Genomic DNA, 23072 nt, shown 5'->3' on the forward strand with positions numbered 1-23072 from the left:
CATCATTTTAATGTTGTATCTGGTGGAAGTGGAGCTAGTTTTAGCTCTGTGTCCTCGCTACTTTGCATATATTTATTTTATAGAATATTGGGTAATTCAATCTCACAACTGAGATTAATGTATCATATTTTATTTGTTGATGATACGGTTTGTAAGCCTAAGTAAAATCTGAAACTGAAAAGTAACTGAGTGTTAAGTTGACAAATAGACATTATATTAATTAATTTTCAAAGACGTTAATAAAAGAGTCCAGAGAAGGACTGTGGAGAATGTAACTGCTTTTTATGTCTTTTCGATATGTTTATGTAATATTAACAACAAAAATGCAAACACAAACAACAACAACAACAACAACAACAACAACAACAACACAATAATAGTAATAATAATAATAATAATAATAATAATAATAATAATAATAATAATAATAATAATAATAATAATGGTGATGCATTAATATTTTACCTTTTTATTTTTTATTTTATATTCAAAACGTGTAAAATAACGGGCTCCTTCAGCCGGTGACGTCACATCACGGCGACAATCATCTTTGTCAGTGAACAAAATGGCGTCTTACTGTTTGACTGTCAGTAGGCTGCGGGTAAGAAAACGTTTTTTTTTGCTTTAACTGAGTTTATAACTTCCTTACTATCGAGTACATAAGTGAAAACAGATATGTCCTGTCGTGTAGTCCAGCCTCCATCGCTTTAAGGCTGACTTCCAGCGGGTAAATGCAGAGCAGAGTGCGCACCGAGCCGCTGTCAGTCAGGTCACAGTGTCCCCGTTTGACTCTTGACAGCGACGCATTGTAACGTTTATAAACCACGTCCGACCCGACAGCAACTAATATTGTATCATGTAATTATTAATAACTGTACAAGGTTAGTCAGCAGCATCTGATAATGACAGCAAACGGCTCTAGAAGCCCTGACGTTTGCAAGGTGATCGCAAGGTTACGGAGTTTTCTCAACGCGCACTTCCAGTCAGCTCCCTCCTGACGGCTCGGACTGACGCGCAGCAACGAGTTTCTGCTTTTGTGTTAGGTAGTGGACCAAATCGCTTAGTATGTTTATTTTAAATAGCGTGATTATAGAATAACTTGCAGCCTACATTGTTTTTAATTTAGCACGCGCTTTTGATGCCTGTTATTCCTTATACAAAGTGTATCAATTCTGCAGAAACCAATGTGTACTGTGTGTCATGTCCTGCGAAGGACCAACGCGTTTAGCTTGATTGTTTGCGGGTTGAAGTCTGCTTTTCTTGGTGTTTAGTCAATTTATTATCTACATATTGTTAGTGATAAGTATAAATCAACGAACATGCTATTCTCACATATTATGTCATCACACAGATAAACAGTAATCTTTACTTACATCCATTGTTGCCATGAATGAATATCATATGGTATAAAGGAGCAACAAAGACACAGAGCAGAATACACCTGTTATGTTAGAAAAAGTAATGGAGAGATACCAAGTTTTAAAATAAGACTGAAATGGTTGCCAGAGCCCCGCGTTTCACCTGCAACATTACCTCCTTTAGTCAGTGTTTATGAGATGGTGCCATGGTCTTTTTCTATTTGAGTTGAATCGCTTGACATTCAAGCAATTTATCAATCCATTGTTTGTACCCTTTGGAGTGTCTCAGGGGGTCGGGGGGTGTGTTGGGGTTGGGACTGATCCCAGCTGGCTTTGGGCGAGAGGCGGGGTACACTCCTGGACAGGGTGCCAGTTCACCACAGGGCTGACACATAGAGACAAACCATTCATGCTCACGTTCACACCTACAATTCTGAGTCACCATTAGACCTTTATATCTTTGGACTGTGGCAGAACACAGGAGCACCCGGGGACTTGTGGGTTCTAACCCATAACCTTCTTGCTGTGAGGTGATAATTGAGGCAACAGTGCTAACCGCTGTGCCACCGTGCTGCACACAATGTGGATCAATGTGAGGTAGATAACATTGCATGTAGTTGCCATTATAAAAAAACTATGCTTTCACAAAGGGGTTCTTAATTGACCACTTGCACCTGTTACTGTCAAAATGGCTCGTTGGTGTCAGTGTGTTATGATGTTGCCACATCGCATTGCCAAAGAGCCTGTGTGAATGTCTTAAATACACCTGAATACAGTTTGTATGACTAGATGGAGATTATCTTCATCCCAAAATGTCTGTTCTTGGGGATGAAATGCCTGCAAAAGACAAAACTGGCTGACTAAAATTGCTGCTGTTAATGCTGACCTTAACTGAACAGTGCACCTCTAGTTTACTTTGCCTTGACATACTACTGTGTGTGTACACTGGGTAATCACATTGCATCTGATTTCACGACAGCGTTTAATCACAGTAGGCTTTTCTTAACATCATATTGTATCATATCAAAGTACATGCCATTAAATGTAGCTCCCATAGTGTCTGAATCAAACAAATTGATTTGCAGCCAGTAAGTACAGGCATTAAGGCTCTGTAATGGTTCCGGTACTGACTTTACTAACAGTATGTGTGTACCTCTAGCGCTCATTCATAGTTAACAGTGTGGGGAAATGATGAACCCACTCAGTGTATCAGGCTGTCACTAACAGCCAAGCGGGTGAGGTTAGCCCCTGAAATATGAGCTGTATAAACTTTCACCCAATTTCCTCTGAGCTCTGTGACTTTCCACTGAATATCAACACCAAGGGACAAATAATAAGCAAGTGAACATAGCTGGTTCAAAGTTTTTCCCTTATGTATCACATAGGACACTTACTTACTTTGCTAGCAAAAGACATCAGCTAATAAAATGCCTCAAAAGCTTGAAGCAGTATTCTGACTAAATTTCTAATAATGGGTTTCTGACAGTTTTATGCAATATTTGTGTGTATTTTACTACATAATAAAGGTGTACACTGCACACTTAAAGTGCATTAAAGGTAACTGAAGAAAGGTCTTGTCTACAGAGAGATGAGTGACATTGTTGTAGCAGGAAGGTTAGGACAGTGTTTTGACAGCCTCTTTTCATTACCAGCACGAACAAAATCCTGACATTCAAAGTCATTCTTCACAACACAGAACCAGAAAAAATATTCCTGAAAATGTTTGCTAAAGTGGAGGCAAAGTGAGAGAGTTTCAAACCCATAATTTTGCCACTGGCTTTGTTGCCTGTTTTTTAAACTCTGGGCTGTTACTTACATGGCTTTGCCATGTGTTAGAAATGACTTCTAGTATTTTAACAAAGGCCAGTGGGGCATTTCTTCAGCTGGTGTAGCTGGACAGTGGGAATTAACGCTGACTGACCAATGAAAATATGCCTCTTTCGGCTCGATACTGATCTTGTAGAGTGGCTTGAGACATTCAGACTTGTGTTCTCTGTTCTGATGTCTTATCAACCTGACTGGAGCTTTGGTGACCAAAATGGAAGTGTCCTCTTCTGTCTTTCTATGGGCCACATTTTTACAGGTGCCGTTGGCAAGATAATGATGTTATACAACCCAAAACCTTCTAAACTGCACAATAAAGCTTTGTTTATGGCGTTATCTCTCACAATTGTCCTCTGTTTCCTCTGGTCTAGCTGGCCCTTGGAACCGGGGCAAGGCGAATTCATGTCTCTGCAGCATTCAGCGCCAAGGCCAAGGTGGCCATGAGCCGCTTTGAGCCCGGCTCCAGCATTAACTATGAGAAGATGCGTGAGAATATCGACATTGTACGCAGAAGGTCAGCAGTCGCCCCTCTTAGAAATCCACATGATCATACACAGAGTCCTCGCTGATAACACTTTGGCTCATGGGGAATGGCTGGTGTTTATTACAGCTGCACGGTAAATCTTGTGACATTTATAGTGTTGACTTGTCAGCTAACTGTGGATGACCTCGCGTTGCTCTCTTACTGATTGTACCACATGCTGTAATCCAGGCATATGAAAAGCCTTTTGTGCGGCTGTTAGATTATGACTGTTAGATATATGAAGCATTTGATACTTTTGGTACATTTGGTACTTTCCAAAAGTGTAACACAGAAGGACACTGCCAGAACACTTGGATGGATACTATATGAAAGACTTTTTTTAGCCACATTCATAAAACTTGTATCTGACACTTCAAACACTCACTGTCCAACCCAACTCATCTTTCCCATAATCCACCCCACCAGGCTCGGCAGGCCTCTCACTCTGTCAGAGAAGATTGTGTACGGTCACCTGGATGACCCAGCGGGGCAGGCGATCGACCGCGGCCGCACCTATCTGCGCCTGCGTCCAGACCGCGTGGCCATGCAGGATGCTACCGCTCAGATGGCAATGCTTCAGTTCATTAGCAGCGGTCTGCCCAGGGTGGCGGTTCCTTCCACCATCCACTGTGATCATCTGATCGAGGCTCAGATCGGAGGGGCTCAGGACCTGCAGAGGGCAAAGGTGAGAACAGACAGAGGGTAGATGGATGGAGTGCTGTGTATGGAGAGAAGTGATAGATACTGTGGATGGAAAGTGCCAAACAAAAGTAGTACAAAAGTACAAAACATTACCACAGCATGTAAGGCTGATTTCAGGTGACTATAGCTGCGCCAGGTTTTTACAGCCAGTCATGCACACATACACACAATTGATACCAACAACTGACACCAACCAACACTAAGCCTGTACGCTTGTAAAGTGTGTATCTGATACCAACCTCAAACTAATTGCTGTGTTGGTGAGACATGGTTATGGAGAGACTCTTTATAAGTTTCTCCTCTGACCTTTGGCTCAGTTTATTATGAGGTTCTGTCAGTTAACACAATGAGTGCAAAAGTTGCATTTGAAGATCATTTTTCAGTATATTTTGAACTGACAGTATCATATATTGAACTAACATGTTAAGATTCTTTCAAAAATTGGGCAACGTTTGAATAACTTTTTTGTCAAGGGCACATTGAGGCAGGTGTTAGAGTATTTGAACATCGTTCAGGCAGGATTTGATTCTCAGCACGTAGACCTTGATGTGTGTGAGATCCCATTGTTTGGTTCAAAATCTGACAGTTTGATCAAATAGTCCTGTATGAAAGTAACTGAACAGAAGCCTTATTACTCTGAACACAGGAAGTGAACGAGGAAGTGTATAACTTTCTTGCAACTGCTGCTGCCAAATATGGAGTTGGCTTCTGGAAACCCGGATCAGGGATCATCCATCAGGTACAGTCCCCTGATTTCTAATGATACTGTAAGTGGCTTTCTGATACTAACAAATGTGTTTTTGAATATTGTTATTCGTCATTTAACTTGGTAATATAACTTTTTCAAGGAAGCACCGTGACAAAGACAAATTATGATTTGGGTGTTTTTGTATGTCTTAAAACATTTCTGAAGGCGGATTTTCAGTGAATTCTTCTCAGTGAACTTGCATCACGTCATGCAGTTCCTTCCAAACAGAGTTCGTGCCTGAGTGATTAATTTCACGTCTTGTTAGGCTTCCCAGAAAAGGACACATCCAGAGAAGGCGTCCTTTTCAAGTCATACTTGGAAAACATTGTGAGTCCCAAGGCACATTTTATGCATCTGACCTTTCTTTGAACAGATCATCCTGGAGAATTATGCTTATCCTGGAGTGATGCTGATTGGTACAGACTCCCACACTCCCAATGGCGGCGGTCTGGGGTCCATTTGCATTGGAGTGGGTGGAGCTGATGCAGTGGACGTCATGGCTGGGATCCCTTGGGAGCTCAAGTGTCCTAAAGTGAGTTCTTGACATCTGAAGTACAGTTTCCACCCTGTTATCAACCACTAAATGTCTCCATGAATGTCTGTTAGTTTCTCCCGTTTGTTTAAGCCTGTGTGTGTTTTTCCATCAGGTGATTGGCGTGAAGCTGACAGGAACCTTGTCAGGCTGGACCTCTCCAAAGGATGTCATCCTGAAGGTGGCTGGCATTCTGACTGTGAAGGGCGGCACCGGAGCCATTGTGGAGTATCACGGACCTGGAGTTGACTCCATCTCCTGCACTGGTAAAGGACGAGAAACACTACATGGCTTGGAACGCTGGTGAAAGACACGCTGCGTGTAGATATAACAATCAAAGAAAGGAAGAGCTACAACCTAAACTACCATCTACATCTTACTTGATTAGATAATAAATGTCTTACTTTAGTGCAGTATATTTTACTCTAAGAGTCAAATGACACTGACTTTTCAGGAATGGCCACCATCTGTAACATGGGTGCTGAGATTGGAGCCACTACATCTCTGTTCCCCTACAACCACCGCATGAAGACATATATGGAGAAGACTGGCCGCGGAGGTCAGTCTCTCATCATTAGTTTCTGTATGTTCAGTCTTTACTCATTGTGTTTTACCTCCGACTTTGCGTCCTCCTTCATTCCCTCTCAGAGATTGCCTCTGTGGCTGATCAGTTCAAAGACGACTTGGTCCCAGATAACGGCTGTGAATACGACCAGGTCATTGAGATTAACCTGAGCGAGGTGAGTCAAAACACTTGCTGACATGAGTCATTCATTGGAAGACATCGTGATCGGCATGTCCCAAATCCGTACTGCCCACTAATTATTTAGAGTATTGACTACATTACTGTTTATTACAAAATTGTACAATTCAGTATGTGCAGGGGTAAATCTGTGACTGTAGGATGTCAAAGCCAATCAAACTTCAGAAAGGAAAGTATTCCAGCAGAGCAGCTTTTCCATTTCCTGTGTGCATTGCATTGTGGGAGAAAGACATCCATCAACAGCACACAATTAAGCAGATTTATCATGCATTCATTGTGTCACTTTTCTAGTGTGAATATAGTACATACGTTAGATCTGCCTAGAGTAAGGATGTAGTCTGGACCAGTATACCTGGTACATCATTGTGACATCAGTCTGTGTTGACACAGGAAGTCAGGAGTGACAGTATTATTTGACAAGCATTTTCAACATAGAAACCTGCATTCATTAGCTTAATGAAGGTACTGAAAGAAGAAGAAGTAAACCAGAAATGTCTTGATATCATTAAGAATCACTGACCTACCAAACATTGCTTATGTTGAGCCAAAGCTTTCCTGTCCTCTGAAAAACACCACAGCAGCCACTTCTCATTTAGCCCCATACTTCAGCTTTGTCTTGCTCTGTGTCATGTGGTTATGATGGTGCATGAGGCAGATTAAGTGCTTATTAGTGTTCCTCTTTCAAAAGTCTCCAAATATAGAAAACAGTATTTATAGCATACACAAACATGTCCCACTTAACCCAAATCATGACTGTGCTTCATTATGCCCTGTTTCTATCCTCCTCTGACAGCTGAAGCCCCACATCAACGGGCCGTTCACCCCTGACCTGGCCCACCCTGTGTCTGATATCGGGGCTATAGCCAAGAAGAGCGGCTGGCCCCTGGAGGTTAAAGTTGGTCAGTATTTGTGCTGCAGCTGTATTACCTTTCGTGTTTTTCTATTTTTAATGCCACGTCCAGTGAAATGGGATATTTTTTCCTTGTTCCTACTAGCCGTGTTATTGACCAGACATGTTCAGATCACATTACAGCCCTGTCACACAGTTTCCATTGTGGCAGGGCAGAACAGGCACCGAGCACAATAGAATTCCAGCCACTGACAGAATGAGTAGAATAGTATAATTACGATGATCAAGATGTATAATTACAGACCTGCTCGTCTTCTCCTCTTCAACAGTTTTCCTCTCATTTCATGTGCAAGATGTGTTATTAAAAATAGACGAGTGCTTCCAGTCTGCCGGTGTAACTGTGTATGCCCTCACTTGAGCCTCCTCGCTCTCAGCACCCCTCTAACAAGCATCAAACTCGTCTCTTGCAGGTCTGATTGGCAGCTGCACCAACTCGAGCTACGAGGACATGGGCAGAGCGGCCTCTCTGGCCAAGCAGGCTCTGGATAAAGGTCTCAAGTGCAAGGCCCAGTTCACAGTCACCCCTGGATCTGAACAGATCCGCGCCACTATCGAGAGGGATGGATATGTGAGTACAGAGCTCACCGATTTTTAAGCGAGTGACCCGTAGCATTTGGACAGCTTGTGCTGGTCAGGTCAGCAGGGTTTTTACATAAGACATTTATGCAATTGTGTATGTTTCAGGCCAAGATCCTGAGTGATGTCGGTGGAATTGTACTGGCCAATGCTTGTGGACCCTGCATTGGGCAATGGGACAGGTATGAACCTTGTTTGTGGAGGCTAACACTTTGGTCCAGAGCAAAACATGTTGACAGCTGCTTCTGTTTTTGATGACCCCTCACACTACCACTTGACAAACGTTTCTTCACACAGGAAGTATCGATCTAGAGAGGAAGATTTGTACGAAAACTCATTCATGATCATCATTCTCTCAATTAGATGCACATTTTACAAACAGTATTCTCATAATCTCACAGGCAGATTGCAATGAAATTTACTGAGTACATTTATGTCCCATGCACCGCTCATTGTTTACAGTCCGATTAGCAAGGTGAAATGCTTTCAGGTGACATTTCAGATTGTTGTCAAATGATAGCTGATGGGTTTCGTTAGGTTGCTTTTTGATCAAAGCATTCCATCTCTTTTTACCTGCATGCAACAAAAGCCTACTTGAACGTGATTGGTCAATACTACTTGGACTACAAATGGAAACCAAAACATTTCTGATACCAAAATCTTGTCCCTTGCCCACAGATTCTGCAGTCATATGCAGATATGTGTTCATAGCAGAGCTTTAGGCTTTTAATCTTGCGAGCTGATTTGAATCAGGTGACTCACTGTACAAACGTACAAAGGGAAGTCTGAAGGTCAGACTAACACGCTCTGCATTTTGACTCTTCAGGAAGGATGTGAAAAAAGGAGAGAAGAACACTATTGTCACATCCTTCAACAGAAACTTCACTGCCAGGAATGATGCTAACCCAGCTACTCATGCTTTTGTCACCTCTCCTGAGGTAAGAGGCACTGCATGCATACTGCACAATACAAGCTCAGCTAGTCAGAATTATATGGGCATCAATAGATGGACTAGCCCGTGATCAGCATGGTGGGTGTGTGTTAGTGGAGGATGTATTTCTGGATTCCTTTGCACACTGTCTGTCTCCTAATGTTGGTGGTCTAAACGCACAGATATACACACCTTCACTTCTGCCTAATGCCTGTTCTGTAAAACAATCTAGATTGTCACCGCCTTGGCCATTGCCGGGACCCTCAACTTCAACCCAGAGACTGACTTCCTGACTGCTCCTAATGGAGAGAAGTTCAAGCTGAATCCTCCCACTGGTGACGAGCTGCCCTCCAGAGACTTCGACCCAGGCCAGGACACCTACCAGTACCCCCCGGCAGACAGCAGCTCAGTCAAGGTCATTTTAAAAAAAAGTTACTACCTGGTACCACGTCTGAAGGCTGAGTCCTTTCCTTTGCTCCATATCGTCCTGTCTCTCTGACCCCTGTTTTTCCTGTCTCTCTCTACCTGTCGCTATCATAATAAAGAAGAAATGCCAAAAAATACAAAAGATACACTATCTAAACTTGACAATCCAGAAAACAGCTGAACAATAATGAAAAAGACTTTTACCAGTAAGAGTTTGATCCAGGAGATCAAAGCTCGTTCAGACAGAAATGTGTCATTTGACAGTTGTTAAGACAGAAAAGGTTTTTCGGTGTTGAGATAAAATTCAGTTTGATGTGGAAGTTGTCGGCCCCACCGTCCTTTTGAAGATTTTCTTTGAAGGACCTTTATGTCTAACCTCGATTTGATGTCGTTCAGGTGAACGTGAGCCCCTCCAGCAACCGTTTGCAGCTGCTAGAGCCCTTCGACAAGTGGCATGGAAAAGACCTGGAGGACATGATGGTTCTCATCAAGGTGAGCAGGAAATGGAAGCAAAGACATGGTGGATGTGCAGGTAAAGGAGTAGTAGAGCTGAATAGCATCTTAAGGCCGCCTGGTGAAAAGATGAAAATCATCATTGACCTGATGTTACTCAGTAAGGCTGATAGAGCTCGTCCGTCTGTGCCTCAGAGCTCCATGGTTGAACAATAACTATTAAAAACACATCAGTGAGCCACACACACCGTTGGATTAGGTCACATGCTTCTTCATTACAACAAACATGAGCGCGGGAAGTTAAAGATTTATGCCTTCAGTAGGAAAGAACAGGATTGAAAAGTGAAACTCTTCTGAATTATAGAAATGGTGTTGTGCTAAATAGCTGTTGTTTCATTTCTTTGCTTCTCTGTATCTGCTGCTCCTCTCTCTTGTCCTCTGCTGCTGAAGCAACTTTATTTTTATACACTTTTTTGTGTATAATGTCAATACATATATGGTTGATTTTTATTTTGTATTTCTCTTTATTATGCATTTGTTTTTTTCTGTCTTATCTTAGGTGAAGGGAAAGTGCACCACTGACCACATCAGTGCTGCCGGGCCCTGGCTGAAATTCCGCGGCCACCTGGACAACATCTCCAACAATCTGCTGATTGGTGCAGTCAACATTGAGAACGATGCCGTCAACAAGATCAAGAACCAGCTGACAGGAGAGTACGGAGGTGTGCCCGATGTGGCCCGCGACTACAAGGTGAGTTTGACGAGGGGCGCCGTCTTGAACATTACAGTTCAAGTTAAGGTAGGATTTATTGCAGGGCTGTTGTATTAGACAACATTAATGTCAGCCAGGTGCTACCAGCCGTTCAGATTACCACAGAACACCCACAATCTTCCAGTAATCCTGTCAAAACCCCCTCAAAAACCTGTGCAGTGTGAAACCAACCTCTGGGAAATCTATTAGTGTGTCTCAGAGCCACCAGTCTCTGTTTTTGGGACGACTGGAGGAGAGCCAGCTTTACCCTCCGATCAGATCGCGTTGCAAAGTCTGTGTCATTGCAGCCACCTCGACACCTCAACATAAAGCTCGTTTCTGGAGTCTGTCAAGAGGAGGAATAATCCCATGGATGTGTCTATTTCCCAGCCGGAGTTTCTCCAGGAGTTGCTGGTCTTGGCAGAGCTAAAGCTGATGCTGCAAACCTGACCACTGACTTCAGACCGACTGACCGACGGTACCATGACTACCCCGTGTATATATTGTAAATAATCACGGTTGCTGAACTGCGAATACAGACACTGCTATTTCAGCTTTGACTTCCTGATTTTATTTGTTTTGTGGGGATCGGCAGCAAAACTCAGTGCAGACTTTTGAGTTGTCTCTCTGTTCGCGGCTGTGAACTGGATTGGAACTGAACTGTTTTGTGACTGTCGGGAAAAAAAAAAACAGCCTCTGAGACTGTGGGATGAGTCTTTCACATGCGAGCACGCACACACACACACACACACACACACACACACACACACACACACACACACACACACACACACACACACACAGCAATATTGCTTTGCTTGCCTGATTCAATACACCGTCCTAAAACTGAATTGAGTTGTGGTCTATTAGCTTTTCCAGTGCTAGTTATTGGTGACATATATTTCATTGCTACTTGCTGTTTGCTTTATTGTTTTGTATGGTTTGACAGAGCTATTTTCTCCTTGTTTTTATTAATTGTTAGATGTAACTCAAACTGGCATTCCTCTCTCTCTATCCCGCACTCTGTCCTCTCTCTGACTGCAGATTAACTCTGTCCTTTGTCTTTGCTAAACTCCAGGCCAAAGGAGCGAACTGGGTGGTGGTTGGAGATGAGAACTATGGGGAAGGGTCCAGCAGAGAGCACGCTGCGCTGGAGCCACGACACCTTGGAGGACGCGCCATCATCGTCAAGAGCTTTGCCAGAATCCATGGTAAGTTTCATGGGAACGGAGAAAAAAATGTTCTGGCACTGCTGGACTCATTGAGTGCTAGTAAACAACACCAGACACACATACTCACATGCATTACTCTCCATGACCTTGTATTGCTGTGTAACACAGATACTCCTGTCAGACAAAGAGCCCTTCTCTGGTTACCTCAAGGAGCTACAGTATGAGTCAGTGTCTTACCGTTATGTATCACTTTTTCTTTCTCCTCACAGAGACTAACTTGAAGAAGCAGGGCCTGCTGCCTCTGACCTTCGCCGACCCCCACGACTATGACAAAATTCGCCCTGATGACAAAATTTCAATCACCGGGCTGAAATCCTTTGCTCCTGGCAAGGTGAGCAATTTTCTGCACTAATGAAACATTGATCCTGAGGACGTTTTCTTAACATTACGTTGGAGAAAAATGGATGTTGATGATTGTGACATGATTGTGTTTGCCTCCTTTGTCCTCCTCCAGCCCCTGACAGCAGTGATCAAGCACAGCGATGGCAGCCAGGAGTCCATCTCCCTCAACCACACCTTCAATGAGACGCAGATCGAGTGGTTCCAGGCGGGATCGGCCCTCAACAGGATGAAGGAGCTCCAGTAATTGGTGGGAGAGGAGGGATGTGGGGCCTGTAGGGGCCGCTGAGGGGCCTTGGAGTGGGTTAAGAAGGAGAGAAATGTGGACCGAGAGAGCGGCTTAGCAAAGAGGAAGAGACGATGTGAACAGTAGATAATGTTGGTTCAAGGACAGCTGTGGTTATGCTCAGTGAAAGAAAGAATACACACAAGTACCCAGACACACACACACACACACACACACACACACACACACACACACACACAAGGTCGCTGTACAGATGAAAAGCGCACACACACATACGCACGAGCACATACACGCACGACAGGATTACTGTGAAAGCACTCCCCTGGCAGGCAGAATCATTGCACATAAACGCACACACGACCGCAGCTTCGCAGTGTGTGTCCCTGTTACAGGCTGAATGGTTCGTACTGGCAGCACTCCTCAGTTCAAAATCAGATTTGTCGAGCTTATTCGTTCATTGAGCCTAACCCCGTAGCGTTCAGCTGACTGTTTCGTATTATCACTGTTCACTCTTCACCCACGGTTTTTCTCTAAAGCGGAAGTTGTTTGGTTTGACGAAGTCTTTCCAAGCTACAGAAACAGGCTTGTTGGAAGCATCAATATAAAGCATTATTCATCGTCCACCACACTGTATATGATGGTAGATACAGAGACAGATTAGCAGCTTTTTGCTTTAATGCCACAAACTGCAAAATCCACCCCTAGGTCGCACCATTACACTCTGTTACACCTCCTTCAATGTTCGTCCCAGTCGTTTCCATCCAAACAGCTCAATAAGCTGACTGAGTTCCACTCACATGAATGTACTTTTCCTTTCTGTTATGTCCAGACTTTTCACCTGAAGAACATCTTTTCCCCATGCTCTCTATAATCACGAGTCACCAAATGGGGATGAGCTCCGCCAGTTGTCCGTCACTGTGCTGGGCTGCTGGATTTGCTGCTTTCTGAAGACATCATTGACTTGAACTCGTTGCAGATTGGAGCCACACTGTAAACAAACTACCACACTCACTTATTTACTGTAAACAGCATCTCATCAGCCCTTGCACTGTCACGGTACAACTGCAGCCCACCCCGTTCTCACTCGGCCTGACATCTTGTCTTTTCGTGCTGCTGTTGTTGAGCTTTCCTGTTAGAGCTGACCCAGTTGGTGGTTCACTCTGGTACATTTCAGCCACGACGTGAATCTTTGTTCACTCCCTCCCGCTTGTCCGATGCTTGCTTGCCTGTTCTCTGTTTTTTTGCACGATACAACACCCCATTGTGAGAAACCTTTCCTGTGCGGTTTTCCGTCTCTGACTCAAGCAGCAACACATACTGCCATTGTGTTAGCGCTAACCTGCCATTTCTTCCTTTCCATCTGTGTTTTGTCCTCTGTGTGCGTGCGCGTGTGAGATGCATGATTGTTTTTATCAGGTTAACATCGGTCTATGTTGGCATCTGTCTGTCCCTCTTTGCTCATCCTGTCTCTTTTTGCTCTCACCAGGCTGGTTCATGCAGTCCAAACCTCAACCTGATATGTTTATGGAAATAGACTGTAATCAGATGAGTTTTGCTAGAGATTGAAGCTGCACTGGGCAAGATTTTTAATGTAAATTCTGGTATATAGACACATGAAATCTGGTGTATCCTTTGAGAATTGCAGCATAACGGTGTAATAAAACAGGTGATTGTGGTCTGTCCAGAATAAGGACGCTATGTTGTTTCACGGTTAAAGTCTCAGTTTCTCACTATCATCTGGAGCCGCCAGTGTGTGAAATTACCTGGTGTAGCTGTAATGGGAGATGACAGGTTGTGTTTGTCTTTGTGATGAATGTTTTTCCAGGTTGAGGTTTGGCCTGCCGTAATATGAAAAGGTCTGCGGTCTTCTTACACAAACATACGCACAATCTAGTGTCCAGATGCCTGTACACTAGCACTTTGTAGAGTTAGGAAAGTAGATTTAGGTGTGCTTCGCCACGCTTCTTTCATCCTTCGCAAACATTTTACTCGTCCGCGTACAGCTCTGTTGTGTGTGTGACTCCTTAGGACTGACATACAGCTTGTGATATTCATTACTGATACATGAGTGTTGAGACAGTAGAACGTTTAGATTCAAAATCACTGTTTAGTTTGGCATAAACCATAATCTCGCCATGATGAATACCTAGTATGCGCCACTGAAACAGTGTATATTATCTATTTTTGTGGGCTGAGGGACGTTTTAGGTCACTGCCTCTATGTTTTATGTGGGAGTCCTCCCTCTCATCATCGTCCAAAAAGGCTATGAATCTGTCACTTCATCATTCTGGCTTTGGATTAATAATTACAGTTCCTGATGTAAATCCCCATGTACTGAAGAGTCAGGGAGTTTGGACCTGTGTGTGTAAATGATGTGATATATAACTGCACTTTATATAGGGGTGTGTACATAAATAATTATATAGAGATATATAAACAGAGAGAGAGAGAGAGCAAATGACTTCCTGAATGCTGCCTGTCTAAATGGGAGCTGTTAACTCTGTGCCCTTGTATCATAATGTCATGCTAACGAGTCTCCTGTGTGATCTTCATTAAACTGAAGCTCCGGTAATCTAAAGGTTTCATGAAGCTGTTGACATGTGGAGTGCGGGTTCAGTGAAAGCACAGATGTTGAGGTGTGGCTGTCGGTTGCTGCTGGGCTTTGACAGTAAAAACCGATGTGTTATTTTTAAGAAGGTTAGTCTTCATTTCGGTTTTGTTTAAATTATTTTAAGGGACAGAGATTATATGAGCATCCCAAGTGTAAAGACTTGGACATTCACGGTTCCATGTAGTTGATATCTGTTCATATACTCAACATTAAGCCCATCGCTTTGATGGTTAAACACTCCTCCTCAACAGTGTATCAGATTCATTGCCAAGGATGCCTAATGAAAATACTGAGATGATAAGAAATGACGGTTATCCATAAGTTGTGTTTGAAAAATCACCCATTCAAAGGTATAACGGTCCATAATCATCTGATTATGTCCAGGTTGTTGTTTCTGACAGCATCCACCAGGATCAATGTTAATTCATCTTAAAGATACTGATTCATTTGACCATGATTTTTTTCCTCTGCACATTTAAAACAGCTGCTTGAGAAGCAGTTTGCTTAGACTGTGATGTAAGATAACGCTTTGTTGTTGAGGCGTCGAGTTTTCAAAGCTCTACTGTAAAGTGACAAATGGAGTGATGTTGTTCATGGAGGCACTGTGTGGTGGCATGCCTATTGTGTCATTTTGTACTCAGGTGTGCGCTTTTTGGTCAGGCTTCCTCTCGTGCTTCATTTGTTCAGATACTGCAAATAAAAAATGGATTGTGAGCCGATGTTTTCTCATCGTGATGATTCCCCGCACACTCCTGTTTCAGCATTAAACTTGATTTTGTAAAAGTAGATGATAAATTAATAAAGACTCAATTCTGAACTGACTGTGTCTGTGTTTTGATCATGTGATTGTAAGAATTGCAGTGCTGCATGTACAGACTTCCAGCTGCTGAGGAAGACTTGGCTTCAGTTGTGGGATGCTGCCTTCAAGTGCTCCGCGTGAACTCCGTCTGTGGCATACAGTCTCCATACAAATTCATGGAGAGTTATTATATCGCCTGTTTTTCACTTTTTACCAAAACAAGAAACAACTTTAAAATACCAACATACCTGTTTGTACATCTATTTACTCACACTGGTATAACACACACCTGTACATACATGAGTATGTGTACCTTCTGTAAGCTGTAAGATGAAACTAGACAATTTCCCTGCGGGAAATTTTGAAAGGGCCACGGGGTCTACTGCCCGACCGCGTACATATACATTACATTATATGCCCATATGTCTGTTTATTTCCATGTGGGAGCATGAGAGAGAAGTGCTCACAGAGGTACTGAGCCTCAGAGGTTGCCACGGCAACTTCAGAGCCCCTCCCAATCATGCTCTATGAGACACAGCTGCGCACGCACACACACGCCCCCTCTCAGCACTCAGGCACACATGCACTCAGAGAGAGAAAAAGAGACAGAGACAGAAGTGGCCGGGCTTAGAGGCTGCTAATTCAAATTCTGTAAGTCTCACACATTTTCCCAGCACATTGTGAGAGAGAGGACAAGTTTGTCTACAACTGTGGAAAAAATCATGCCTGTAGTGTGTAAACTGTGGCCGGGAGGAGCCTGGAAAGACAGAAAATCTGGAGTTAAAAAAAGGCTCTCTGCCACTCTGAGTACTTAGGCTCAGAGGTTGTCATGGCAACTTAAGCCGGTTGCCGTTGACGACAGGGGCAGACAGACAGGGGCAGACAGAAACGCGGAGAAAACGAGCCATTTTCTGCCTCTGCACTCCTCTCACGTTTGGGCTTCTCCTGAGAAAACGGTAGCTCCTATCAGAAAAACAAAGACACCGTGAGCGCCTTGAGGACTTCCTGAACGATTTGGTGTAATTTTGTGTTTCTACAGCAAATATTGTGGACACAGTCGCGAGTTGAAAACGGGGCTCCTTTCTGCTTCTCTCCGAAAATCTTTGTATTGGAGTGAATAGGGAGCAGAGACAGACGTGGCCGCGCTTAGAGGCTGCTAACTCAAATTCTGTAAGTCTCACAGATTTTTTGAGCACATTGTGAGAGAGAGGACAAGTTTGTCTACAACTGTGGAAAAAATCACGCCTGTAGAGCGTAAACTGTGGCCGGGAGGAGCGTGGAAAGAGCAAAAATCTAGGCGTTTTTTTCGGCTCTCTCCCACTCTAGCGATGATGTCACCCACTCTAGCCTCTAACTGTCCGCGCAATACACACCCATTGAAATCTGAGAATTTCTCCAAAAACGCTCATGGTCATTGATGAGGGATTATTCAAAAACTACACGAGTTATCAAAACGTGGCTTAATACAGCAATAGACAAGACTTGTGTCTACAATTTAAAGTTTAAATGGAGTCTCTAGGTGAAAGTATGCCGGAGCAGTAGCCAGTAGAAAAAGTGCGACAATTTTTACCGCCTCCCATTCATTTCTTATGGGAAACGAATACGCGTTTTTCGCGACTTACGTCGCGAAAAACGCGTATTCTGTAGAGAAAAATAATAGCACGCCGATCCCGATCGAGACGCACGTTTTGATATAACTTTTGCGTGGGTGCTCCCAAAACTGTAGGAGGAGTAGCGAATCGAAATTTGACACGGAAGAGGAAGAATAATAATAATAACTAGACAATTTCCCTGCGGGAAATTTTGAAAGGGCCACGGGGTCTACTGCCCGACCGCGTACATATACATTTCATTATATGCCCATTATGCCTCTCTGTGTGTGAGGGAGCATGAGAGAGAAGTGCTCACAGAGGTACTGAGCCTCAGAGGTTGCCACAGCAACTTCAGAGCCCCTCCCAATCATGCTCTATGAGACCCAGCTGCGCACGCACACACACGCCCCCTCTCAGCACTCAGGCACACATGCACTCAGAGAGAGAAAAAGAGACAGAGACAGAAGTGGCCGGGCTTAGAGGCCGCTAATTCAAATTCTGTAAGTCTGACACATTATTCCAGAACATTGTGAGAGAGAGGACAAGTTTGTCTGCAACTGTGGAAAAAATCATGCCTGTAGTGTGTAAACTGTGGCCGGGAGGAGCGTGGAAAGACAGAAAATCTGGAGTTAAAAAAAGGCTCTCTGCCACTCTGACTACTGAGGCTCAGTGGTTGTCACGGCAACTTAAGCCGGTTGCCCATGACGACAGGGGCAGACAGACAGGGGCAGACAGAAACGCGGAGAAAACGAGCGATTTTCTGCCTCTGCACTCCTCTCACGTTTGGGCTTCTCCTGAGAGAACGGAAGCTCCTATCAGAAAAACAAAGACACCGTGAGCGCCTTGAGGACTTCCTGAACGTTTTGGTGTAATTTTATGCTTCTACAGCATATATTGTGGACACAGTCGCGAGTTGAAAACGGGGCTCCTTTCTGCTTCTCTCCGAAAATCTTTGTATTGGAGTGCATGGGGAGCAGAGACAGACATGGCCGCGCTTAGAGGCTGCTAATTCAAATTCTGTAACTCTCACAGATTTTTCGATCACATTGTGAGAGAGAGGACAAGTTTGTCTACAACTGTGGAAAAAATCACGCCTGTAGAGTGTAAACTGTGGCCGGGAGGAGCGTGGAAAGAGCAAAAATCAGGGCATTTTTTTCGGCTCTCTCCCACTCTAGCGATGATGTCACCCACTCTAGCCTCTAACTGTCCGCGCAATACACACCCATTGAAATCAGAGAATTTCTCCAAAAACGCTCATGGTCATTGATGAGGGATTATTCAAAAACTACATGAGTTATCAAAACGTGGCTTAATACAGCAATAGACAAGACTTGTGTCTACAATTTAAAGTTTAAATGGAGTCTCTAGGTGAAAGTATGCCGGAGCAGTAGCCAGTAGAAGAAGTGCGACAATTTTTACCGCCTCCCATTCATTTCTTATGGGAAATTTATCGCAGTTTTTCGCGACTTACGTCGCGAAAAACTGCGATAAATTCGAGAAAAATAATAGCACACCGATCCCGATCGAGACGCACGTTTTGATATAACATTTGCGTGGGTGCTCCCAAAACTGTAGGAGGAGTAGCGAATCGAAATTTGACACGGAAGAGGAAGAATAATAATAATAATAATAATAATAATAAGAAGAAGAAAAAACACGCAGGATAACAATAGTGCTCGGGGCTTCGCCCCGAGCACTACTGTCTACAGCTTTGCTGTAGGCAGTAGTGCTCGTGGCTGCCCCGTGGCCCTAATAATAATAAGAAGAAAAAACACGCAGGATAACAATAGTGCTCGGGGCTTCGCCCCGAGCACTACTGTCTACAGCTTTGCTGTAGGCAGTAGTGCTCGTGGCTGCCCCGTGGCCCTAATAATCATACCATACCGATACTGGACAGCATCTACGGTGCACAGTTAACTTCAACTGCCTGTATGCACCTCAAAGTGCTTTACAACAAACAAATGATGAACAGTATTATAGACATTTTCAAAGCCTTTTCGTAAACAGATGATTGAATAGTTTTGACATTATGTTTCATTACCTTTAAGTCAACAGAAAATAACAGTTTTGTACCAGAAAATTTGCGTCTGTGGTATTTGGACAAAAATGTGCGCTGTACCTTTAAGTTTTGCGTCATGTCGTAAAAGCGCCCTGCCGTAAACTATCACGTGGAGACATCATGGATCCCTCTGAGTCTGCTGTTGATCGCTGAGCTCTTCTCTCTTTAGTTAGGCTGTAAACCGTCATTGATGTTTGTCTCCGCTGTGGAATAACAGAAATGTTGTCCTGAAAACAGCTCAGCTCGGCTGTTTCACCGCAGCAGCCCCGTGTGTGAGAGTGTGTGTGTGTGAGTGAGTGAGTGAGTGAGTGTGTTTCTGAGTGTGTGTCTGAGCGACTACCTGCTCAGTCTGCAGCCCGCATCATGTTCGTGCTGGTGGAGATGGTCGACACCGTCAGGATCCCTCCCTGGAACTTCCAGAGACAACTGAACGAGGCCATAGCGGAGGAGCTGAACAAGAAACTGGCCAACAAGGTGTGTGTGTGTGTGTGTGTGTGAGTGAGTGAGTGAGTGAGTGAGTGTGTGTGTGTGTGTGAGTGTGAGAGAGAGAGAGAGAGAGAGAGAGAGAGAATGCATTATTATTGATTATTATGTGAGAGACCTGATCAGCATCACAGCCAATGACAGACGTCTCAAAATGAGCGTAGAAGTCAGTTTAAAACTTAAAGTCTCCCTCCATTGGATGAACTGAAAGCTCTTTGTCATTCAGTCTATTTAAGATGTATTTAAGATACACTGAGGCAGCTTCAGTGGTGTTTATAAAGAGCATTAGAGTGTGTACAGTAGTGATCCTCTTACTGCTAATGAGGCCTTTTTTATTCGTATAAATCACAAACTCACCTCAAAGGATCTAAAATCTCTCGAGCATGTAACACAAAATTAATGCTAATTTGAGGTGGGTGTGCTCTGAGGATGGAGCTCATGATTTAGTGTTTTGCACTTTGTATGTGAGCACAGAATCGTCTGTTTGGCTTGTTGAGCGTCTGTCGCGACACTCTAGCCAAAGCTCCTGTGTAATTTGCTGACCTGTGACCTGCTCTCATCACCTCAGGTGGTCTACAACGTTGGCCTGTGCATCTGCTTGTATGACATCACGAAACTGGAGGACTCCTATATATTCCCAGGAGACGGAGCCTCACACACCAAAGGTACCGTGAAGGTGGCGTCGCTCTGAGTGGGGCTCTTCATACATCGAGCCGCGCTCTGGATTTTTACTGCCCCTTGTGATTTTTTTTTGTGGTTTTAATCGGTTTCTTCCTGTCAGTTCATTTCAGATATGTTGTTTTTCACCCTTTTCTCGATGAGATCCTGGTCGGCAAGATCAAGTACTGCAGCCAAGAGGGAGTTCATGGTAACGACGTTCTTCTGTTTTTAGCCTGTTTGATTCAGTCTCCAGGAATGTGTTAGCAAATGTTCTCATTACACCAGAAAGGAAAGAAACGTGAGGAAACCGGGCTTCAACTGATTATTATTGTACTCGTCAGTGAACAAATGTCCACTTGGACTCAAGGATGAGCTTAGATTTTAGTGTCAAAGGTCACTGTGACCTCACAAAACACCTTTTTGGTAATACCTCAGGAGGTCATGTGCAAATTCTTACAAAATTTCACATAAATGTCTCACAGGATGAATTGATGAAGTGATGACATGTTATGTCCCAAAGGGCAAAGGTCAACTTCACAGTGACATCATAATCACCATAAAGGTTTGCCTGGTGCATGCAGGACATTCAGATGGATTAGTCTTTCCTCTTGGGGATTCAGTTTTTACATAAAGTAACTTACATGTAAGAATGAAAACAAGTTAAGCTTCACTGAACAGTCTGAATTGTGCTTAAAAGAGAAAACGTTAAAACCTTTTCGCATGAAGGCTCTCATGTCCCTGCATTCACCCGTAACAGATGACCCAGACACACTGAGCGCTCACTGCATCCCTCTCTGTTTCACAGTGACGATGGGCTTCTTTGATGACATCCTCATCCCACCAGAATCTCTTCAGCAGCCTGCAAAGTTGTATCCTGACTGAAAATGTTCCTGTAAATGAAATGAAGTCATTCCACCTCAAGCGCAGTTTTGCCACATAAGGAACACTTTGTAAAGCCATTGTCTGTGAAGACAGTTTGTTTGCAAACGCTTCTGGTTTTATTCATGTTTTAGACATCAGCGTCGCAGCTGTTTTGAAATCTGGGTTGTAGAATTGATTGTGACTGTTGAGCCGTCCTTAGCTCCAGCTCCAGCGATGAAGCAGAGCAAGTTTGGCTTTGGGAGTACGAGACGGACGAGGGGGCCCATGACCTCTACATGGACCAGGGAGAGGAGATCCGTTTTCGGGTGACGGATGAAGTCTTTGTGGATACGTCGCCGACGGGCCCGGCCGTGGCAGCAACAGACACACCGGCGCAACCGGGACAGTCGACGGCACCGCCGGCAGAGAACAGCGTGGAGAAGAAAGAGGCACCGTACACTCTGATTGTAAGATCACGCTTTGAAAACACCACACAGAACACACAAAAAGAATGAAAGGTAGCGTCACGTCCACACTGACCCACTGCACTGCTGTTTCAGGGGACCATCTGTGAGCCGGGGCTCGGGTTGCTGTCATGGTGGAACAATTAGCACCGCCGTGGATGAAGAGGATATTTGGTGGTCGTGAACAGATCGACCATCCTGACTGATTGGACAGACAAGAGACGGATGGAGACGCTGAACCCTGCTGCCTGGATCCAAAAGTCCAGACACAAAGTCGAGCAGCTTTCTGGACCAAAAGGCTGTCGATGCAAAGTGACTGAGCCTGACTGTGTCTTAAATACTGCCCTTAACACACCAGCTTCACCTCTACATGTAGAATATACCATATATTTAACAACATCATGATCAATGGACATTTACATTCATTTGGTATATTTCACATGAGATTTCGATCCCCAGTTCAAAAGAAAATAATGATTAAGTCGTTCATTATTTCAATCTCATCATTGCTTCATGAGAGCCGAAAATACACAGGTCACTAAATCTGACTTTCAGGGCTCAAACGGAATTCATACTTGAGTTTTAAGATGAGAGAAATAAGGGGGAACGACTTTTTTTTATTTATATATGTATAAACTGACCTGCGGGTCAGATTTCTAATCTATTATCAAGATCCAAACGAAGGTAACAATGCAGCAATCTCTATTTTCTTTAACTTAAAAGATTTCCCTTTTGTTTGAACCGTCACCTCCAGCCCGGGTGTCTGTGCACACATCCTCAGTTTATTTTGAAATATTTTGTATTTCTGCTTTTGTCTCACAGTAAAAGGGCGTATCATCAGCGCGAGTGGTTTCTGAATTTGTGTGATTATAGGAAGTACATAAAAACAGGATTAGTGACCAGCCTTTAAATCCTGCAGTTTGAAGGGCGGCAAAGGACGCGGTCGTGCTCAGTCAGAGCAGATCTCTGCACTCGCACTTGTGCTCAGTTTGCAACACACACACACACACACACACACACACACACACACACACACACACACATACATACATGCATACTCGCATACTGTCTGTTGTGCAAGCGGAAGTGCAGCCGGCTGTGTTTCATGTGATAAACACATAGCCAGTTAAGGTTTGTCTAGGTTGTGTATTGTGAAACGAGGTTGGGCTCTATGCTGTATGCATGCATGTGACCCCTGACTCAGAAATATGCCCACAGAGTGCTCACA

At 43.9% G+C, this 23072-nt stretch overlaps 2 protein-coding genes across 2 annotated transcripts; both read left to right on the forward strand.

Annotated features, from left to right (window-relative positions):
* The first annotated feature begins 532 nt into the window (after positions 1-532).
* Positions 533-15743, forward strand: LOC143333639 (aconitate hydratase, mitochondrial-like). Its single transcript, XM_076751777.1, has 18 exons — positions 533-601; positions 3554-3696; positions 4132-4390; positions 5054-5146; positions 5529-5687; positions 5803-5953; positions 6142-6246; positions 6336-6427; positions 7244-7349; positions 7771-7928; positions 8045-8118; positions 8763-8874; positions 9100-9282; positions 9690-9785; positions 10306-10497; positions 11576-11708; positions 11939-12060; positions 12184-15743. The coding sequence occupies exons 1-18, from the start codon at positions 566-568 to the stop codon at positions 12313-12315; spliced, it is 2346 nt and encodes a 781-aa protein (XP_076607892.1). The 5' UTR covers positions 533-565; the 3' UTR covers positions 12316-15743.
* Positions 15744-19465: 3722 nt separating this feature from the next.
* polr3h (polymerase (RNA) III (DNA directed) polypeptide H) lies at positions 19466-22684 on the forward strand. The gene is made up of 6 exons (XM_076751625.1): positions 19466-19850; positions 20428-20524; positions 20641-20727; positions 21325-21388; positions 21613-21847; positions 21941-22684. Exons 1-6 carry the CDS (start codon positions 19740-19742, stop codon positions 21989-21991), a joined length of 645 nt encoding a protein of 214 aa, XP_076607740.1. The 5' UTR covers positions 19466-19739; the 3' UTR covers positions 21992-22684.
* The last annotated feature ends 388 nt before the right edge of the window (positions 22685-23072 follow it).

This window comes from Chaetodon auriga, chromosome 16 (genome assembly GCF_051107435.1).
Source record: "Chaetodon auriga isolate fChaAug3 chromosome 16, fChaAug3.hap1, whole genome shotgun sequence".
In the NCBI taxonomy this organism is placed as follows: Eukaryota; Metazoa; Chordata; class Actinopteri; order Chaetodontiformes; family Chaetodontidae; genus Chaetodon; species Chaetodon auriga.